This window comes from Augochlora pura, chromosome 3, assembly GCF_028453695.1.
Source record: "Augochlora pura isolate Apur16 chromosome 3, APUR_v2.2.1, whole genome shotgun sequence".
Taxonomy (NCBI): Eukaryota; Metazoa; Arthropoda; class Insecta; order Hymenoptera; family Halictidae; genus Augochlora; species Augochlora pura.
Window position 1 is genome coordinate 19250460 of NC_135774.1, and position 6617 is coordinate 19257076.

Sequence of the window (6617 nt, forward strand, 5' to 3'; positions counted from 1 at the left end):
AAAACAAGCTTGGCTAATCAACGTGTGAATGGTTTACTCTAAGCTCCCCATTAACATAAAGATGTACAGTCTAATAATAGCGCAATGGACACGTGGCAATATGCATAGCTTCTACTGTTTTATCCCGTAAAGACCAGCCACCTACCCTTTACTCGAATAAATATTAGAATACAAACGATTTACAAGAACAAATAACAGCGACCATAACCACGTTCGCGACGCGCTTCATGACCGACAGCTGTTCTAGTTAAATCCTGGCCGAGGTCACGAGGAATTCTAGAAACCCGCGTTCAACCTGCGACCCGGGAGTCATAGACACACGACTGGCCCGTTACAATTGCCATGTATATATATGCTCGAGAATCTTGGCATCCCATCAAATTGACTGACACCAATCCGCCGTCCAGGGGAATTCGTCTTCATCGGCTGAAAAGTCCCGTTGCGGAGGAATTGCATAATGGAGTCTGTGTTCCCTGTTAGCCGAGCGGTCGCCGGGCTGCAGCCTCGGTTGAACTTCTTTGCCAAGAAGTCGCCGGTAACATTGACCAATGACCATCGTCTGTTGACCAGATTCTGGGGCCACCAAGAGTACCGTAAGGATACTCACGTGTTGGTAAAAAAAATAAGAGGGGGTAGGCGTCCGGTCAACGCTCTTACACTCACCGGTTATTGTATATAAGGCATGAGCTTCGAACAAGACTCACGGCAGATCACCTGGAGACATGATCGGAAAAATTGTTTTGGTTCTATCGACACTGGCCCTGGCCCATGCCCAGGTGCCCAGTCTGGGCTTCTGTCCAGATTATGTGCCCATGGCGAACTTCGACATGAGCAAGGTACGCTTCACGATCCTTATTATCAACGTAGACCGCGCTTCCGAGTTTTTTTAAACTCTTCACAGCGGACTTCTCGTTATTTTTTTTATTAATTTAAAAGAATAACATTAGATAAGTTTAATTTCAAAGCTCTGGAAACATTCTGCTTTTTGTTCAATAGTAGCTTTCACTTGTTTATATACGTTTGTATATTACAAGATGCGTATAGTACAAGACCGCTTGTACATTCCTCCACCGAAATGTTTAACTTTAAAATTTAGAAAACATTCAGATATTGTGCGATAAAATTTGTCAATTTGAAAGAATACGCTCATTATTAGAAACAATTACTTTCAAACGTTCTGATTCCATCGTTAACGGATACATATATGAATAATTGAAAGTTTATTTGTGATTGTTGGACGTCTATGAAAATTTATCAGTAAGAGTAACGAATTATCACAGTGAGTACTGATACGAGTATTAACTGCTTTTTATACTTTTATTTCAGTTTTTGGGAGTCTGGTATGAAGCTGAAAGGTATTTCCAACTTACGGAAGTGGTGTCACGTTGTGTCATGGCGAACTACACTCAGGCCGGCGATGGCAAATTCCGAGTCAGCAATGAAGTTACAAACAGATTGTAAGTACCAATAAAATTTGAATAGTTATCTCGAAGTATTGGGTCGTTTGGAAAGTGATCTCGTTTTGTAAGAAGCAATGATCTTGTCAATAAAGAGATGGACGTCAACGAGCATGAGATATTACGGTTATCAGAACGATGATAAAACAGTTAAATGAATACATTCATTCATATTGAATATAATTTATAGATGAGTGAAATAAATATTAAATAAACGTTCCTTATTCTCCGTTGAATAAATGAAATTTACCTCTATCTTCAGACAATGATTTCTTGATTGAACAGTATAAAAAATAGCAGAATATGCCGAGATATTATAAAAATGCAATTTCGTTTGCATATTAAGCATGTTTGTATACTATAAAAATGCAATTTTCTTTGCATATTAAAATATGTTTGTATACTATAAAAATGCAATTTTCTTTGCATATTAAATGTGTTTGTATGTTATAAAAATGCAATTTTGTTTGGACAGTATAAAAAGCAATTGCCCAAAATCAAACGAGATTTTTACAAATAAATTATGACGTGTCAGCTGTTAAAATCTACAAAGCCAATTTTTATTTACATATTTATAGTTTATCTTAAAATGGTTCCATAAACTGTTTTATCATTACTAACCACGTGTGCTAAAAGAAATATATAGAAGTAAACGACTTTGTTAAACTGCAATCATACAATTATTTTCATTACTTTGTGTCTTCAATTTATTTTCAAAGATTCGCGCTTCATTTCGACACATGTTTAACTCCTTCACATTTTACAATATTTTTTTATATCTGCGTTGGACCATACTTCTTCGTCGTTAATCATTTTTCTAGCAGAAAGGGACAATTTTTATTCCTTGTATGTCTACATCTATCTTGATTCCTTTGATTTTGCAAATTTGCTTCCGATTTGTAGTTATAAATAATAAAGTTATAAATAATATTTAGGTGTATAATAATATTTCCGTGTATACGAAGTACACGTGTACACGTATGTTTTCATACACGTTCATAATCATGATCTCTAATTGGAACCTATTCACTTTTGTTTCCTTTATAAGTAGATCAATGTTCGACGATACAGGATGACCCGGAAGCGATAATAGACGCGTAAATCGTGATCTCAAAGGACTAATATTTATAACAAAAAACATAAATGACTATAGACATTTTTTTACAGCCAACTGACATGAAATCGCTTTTCTAAAGTTGATCGTCTTCGATTATGCGTAAACACAAAGATAAACCAGTATGACATAGACACGCGCAATCAATTAAATTTCATTGTTAATTTAAAAATACGCATCTTTGTACGATATATCATGGCCATATGAAAAATAAATATAAGTAGAATATTTAATGCATAGAATCTTCGCGTCATGAGATCTGCTCGTTTTTATAGGTGAAACGGTTAATAAATCATAATCCACGATCTGTATTGTTTTTCTGTATTGTCTAGTACTGGTATCAAGAGGGTGGTCGAGGGCGAAATCAAGAAAGCAGCATCGAAAGCAGAAGAAGGAAAGCTGGTGGTGAAATACACCATACCGTTGACACCAGAAACTAAATACTCCGTGCTCGAAACAGACTATGACACCTATGCAGTTTTATGGAGCTGTTCTGGCATCGGACCGTTCCACACTCAGAACGCTTGGGTCATGACGAGAGAAAGGATTTCCGCAGGTCCAATCTTACAGAAGGTAATTTTTAAAAGATACCATTTATTCTAATCAATATTTTACGTGATTGACCATTTCAGTGCTGACTAAAGTAATAAATTATAGTAGGAGACTAGTTCTTTTTAGTTTTGATATTATTTTTATCACTTTATATTTTATTCGCATTCTGAACATACACATTCATTTATATGTTCGTGTAATTTATATTGTAAATTTCATAAAGATCATAGTAGATCGCACTTTTAATAAACATTACAAATTAAACCCTTTCACTGTCACTTGGATCGCGTTCGAGTTAACCATAGAAAGAGTGAATAAACGTGCTTGCAATTTATTCCATTGATTAGTGCATAATATTACTTGAAAAGTTAAAATTTTCAATGTGCTTTGAAAGCTGAAGATCGGTTATTAACAATCGTCGATAATGTTTCTAATTTATTTTAGAATTCAATTGCTCGTATTTTTATTTCTTTGTTGCTTACTATTTATGAGTTGTATTAAATAGAAATCTTGTGTGATAAATATACAAATGATGTGCACATCTTTAACAAATCAAATCGAATGCTTGTTTATTCAGTATTGTTATTTTTGATAAATGTTTATTTGTCAAAAATCAGAATCATTCTATCACTTGTAAAAATGCTTTTCATCCGCATGTACCATTCCAGAACTGTATATCAATTTTTAAAACTTTTTGCAATTGATTATCAACTGAAAATTGAAATTATTCGATTCCCACGTAACAAAAGCTCTTGTGTGTGCATAGAAAAAGGAAACATACTTTTAAATTTAATTAATTGATATATAAACCAGTTGAATACTAGTTTGAAACTAGACTTATGCGAGATTTATTTGAAATATAAATTTAAAAATATTCATCTCAAGTAAAAAATTAAAACATATTATGATTTATAAACGATGTATTTCAATTAATCTTATTTTCTTCATTTAATCGATTAATAATGAATTAAAATACTTATCATTCGAAGAACTGACACTTATTTTGCAATAGAAGAATTGTTTAGTATTCGGAAATGACATTTAAAATAAGCATTTAATAATCGTAATAAAGACTGGTAATAGAGAATCGTAACAAATGTGCAGTAATGTTACTAATATTTAATTTATTTACCAAATCATGTTCCCCTGGTATTACATGAGACTACAATGTTCAACGGTATGAACTCGTTTTCAAAATTCAAAATTCTACTGTCAAAGTACACTTGCTAGATGCAACACTAAAAAGCGTATCATTTAATTAAGCATTTCACGATGCTGTTTTCATTATTTCATTATCGACATCGTTACTGACACCGCCATTAGAGAATAATAAGAACTAATATCTGCGTAGACGGTTCTTCCTTTGACTCACCATTTTTCAATGTCTTTCTACGTTTTGCAAGTAGCAATGGCTAACCACATAAGCGAGCCACGCAAACAGTAAAACGGTTCTAAGAAACGTCGTAAGACGCGTACTAAAAAGCGTCGTAAGAAACGCCATAAGAAGCGCCGTAAGAATCGTAGTAAAAATCAAAGTCACCGTGCATTATTCTCAGTAAGGAATGCTAATAATGTAAAGCGAAATGAAACATTTCGAGGAACTATTTATCTTGGTGAAAACCAAATAATAAATTACGACATCGGATAACAAATAATACATTATTTGAAACAACACACGAGTTAACGATATATTAATTGAATTTTTCATACGAAATACATTTTTGAATAATTGTGTATATTTTAGAACAGATTGTTTATTTAGGTTACATTAATATATTCTGAAAATGTTTGAAAACGTCTATTTGAAAATATTCTTTATCGTTTTAGCGTATAACTTTGATATTCTTCGAAAACGTATCAAGCAATTAACCCTTTGCACGCGAGTGGTGACTCCGAGACACTGCTAGAATTGTTTTACTACATTTCAAAATTTGTTAAGTAACAGAGTTGAGATTTTTATAATATTTCGGCATATTTTACTATTTTTTATACTGTTAACTCAAGAAATAATTGTCTGAAGATAGAAAGAAATGTCTTTCATTCAACGGAGACTAAAAGGCGATTATTTAATATTTATTTTACTCATCTATAAATTATAGCCAATATGGATTAATGTATTCATTTAACTGTTTTATCATCGTTCCGATAACTATAATATCTCGTGCTCGTAGACGTTCATCTCTTTATTGACAAGATCAATTGTTTACAAAACGAAATCACTTTCCAAACGATCCGATAATTAACCCCTTGCACTATAATAACGAATCAGACTCGTGATAAAGATTTCATGCATGATCTACTAAATATGAATATTACTAATTTATTTCAAATTAAAACCAAATTTAATTCTTCTGTTATCAAAGTACAGAAACGAAAGCAAATACGGACAATACAAGAAATAGGAATTGTCTAGTTCTATTAACGAAAGTATTAAGAATGAATAAATGCTAATGAACACGGCGTGAAAGGAATCATAGTGCAAAGGGTTAAAACGACTTCGAGTGCAAAGGGTTAATATATCTACAGCCACTGTTCAGTGTATATCCATTCTAAAACTGTAATTTTTCTCGCAAAGGCTTACTCCGTGCTGGACAAGTACAAGATCTCCAGAACCTTCTTCGTGAAGACAGACCAGGACGACTGCGCCCATTTGGACGCGGTAAAGCCAGAGGTAGCATCCGAAGGAGAGCAACCGCAGAAGAATACAGAGAATGTTAGATCCGCCGTGGTACCGGATTCCCCATCGATAATCGCCGATAACGCCGCTAAAAGGAGCGCGAAACCTGCGGCAAGTGTCCCAGCCGTCGAAAAAGTGAAGAAAGTCCCGGTTAACACAGTCCCGGAACGCATTATGGTTGTCGCCGGTTCCACGAAGGAGACTCTACAAGCGGATAGCACGAAACTATCGGAAGAGAAAGAAATAAGCGAGCCAGCGATCGAGAAAGCCCCGGAGACCGTCCAGGAAGCGGAGAAGACTGCATAAAGAAACCAGAGTATTATCGATCGAGTTCCGATACGACGCCATTGATGAAAACGCGTGGTAAATCGTAATGCGATTAGTTTAGTAACCTCGAGCTCGTAGCGGTTTTACTCAGTTGAAACCAGTCTCGCTTGAGAATCACGATCATTATTCATCGTTCCTTCGCGTATTATCACTTTCATGAATCAATGGAGGTATGGGGTAGGTTTGTGCTTATTTCTTCAATCGTGTACAAATGTGAAAAAAAAAGAAAAGCTAAATAAATTGTTACAGAAAACGTTGATACATACACTTCGTGCATTTCTTGCTCCTTACAATTGTTATAACCTTGTACTGATTATCCCTTGTAATTATCTATTGGTGGTTAGGCTACTTTTGAGATTCGAAGTTTTTGTTTCAGAGAACTTGTGTAAATATAGCAATTATTTCACTTTATATCTTAGTTCAGGTGTATGAAAAGTCTCCAAGTACAAAAAGTTGATTAGGCTTGCGTATCAGTCGAATAAGCTTGAAG

At 34.4% G+C, this 6617-nt stretch overlaps 1 protein-coding gene across 1 annotated transcript; it reads left to right on the forward strand.

The window, feature by feature from the left end:
• Positions 1–211: 211 nt before the first annotated feature.
• On the forward strand, positions 212–6376 carry LOC144478938 (apolipoprotein D-like). The gene is made up of 4 exons (XM_078197328.1): positions 212–836; positions 1327–1457; positions 2904–3144; positions 5699–6376. Exons 1-4 carry the CDS (start codon positions 723–725, stop codon positions 6104–6106), a joined length of 894 nt encoding a protein of 297 aa, XP_078053454.1. The 5' UTR covers positions 212–722; the 3' UTR covers positions 6107–6376.
• Positions 6377–6617: the final 241 nt, after the last annotated feature.

Bases quoted from the DNA above. Each gene is read 5' to 3' on its own strand.
- LOC144478938 (XM_078197328.1), top strand. From the start codon at position 723: ATGATCGGAAAAATTGTTTTGGTTCTATCGACACTGGCCCTGGCCCAT. The intron at 837-1,326 runs GTACGCTTCACG...CTTTTATTTCAG, and splicing joins CGAACTTCGACATGAGCAAG to TTTTTGGGAGTCTGGTATGA. The intron at 1,458-2,903 runs GTAAGTACCAAT...TGTATTGTCTAG, and splicing joins AATGAAGTTACAAACAGATT to TACTGGTATCAAGAGGGTGG.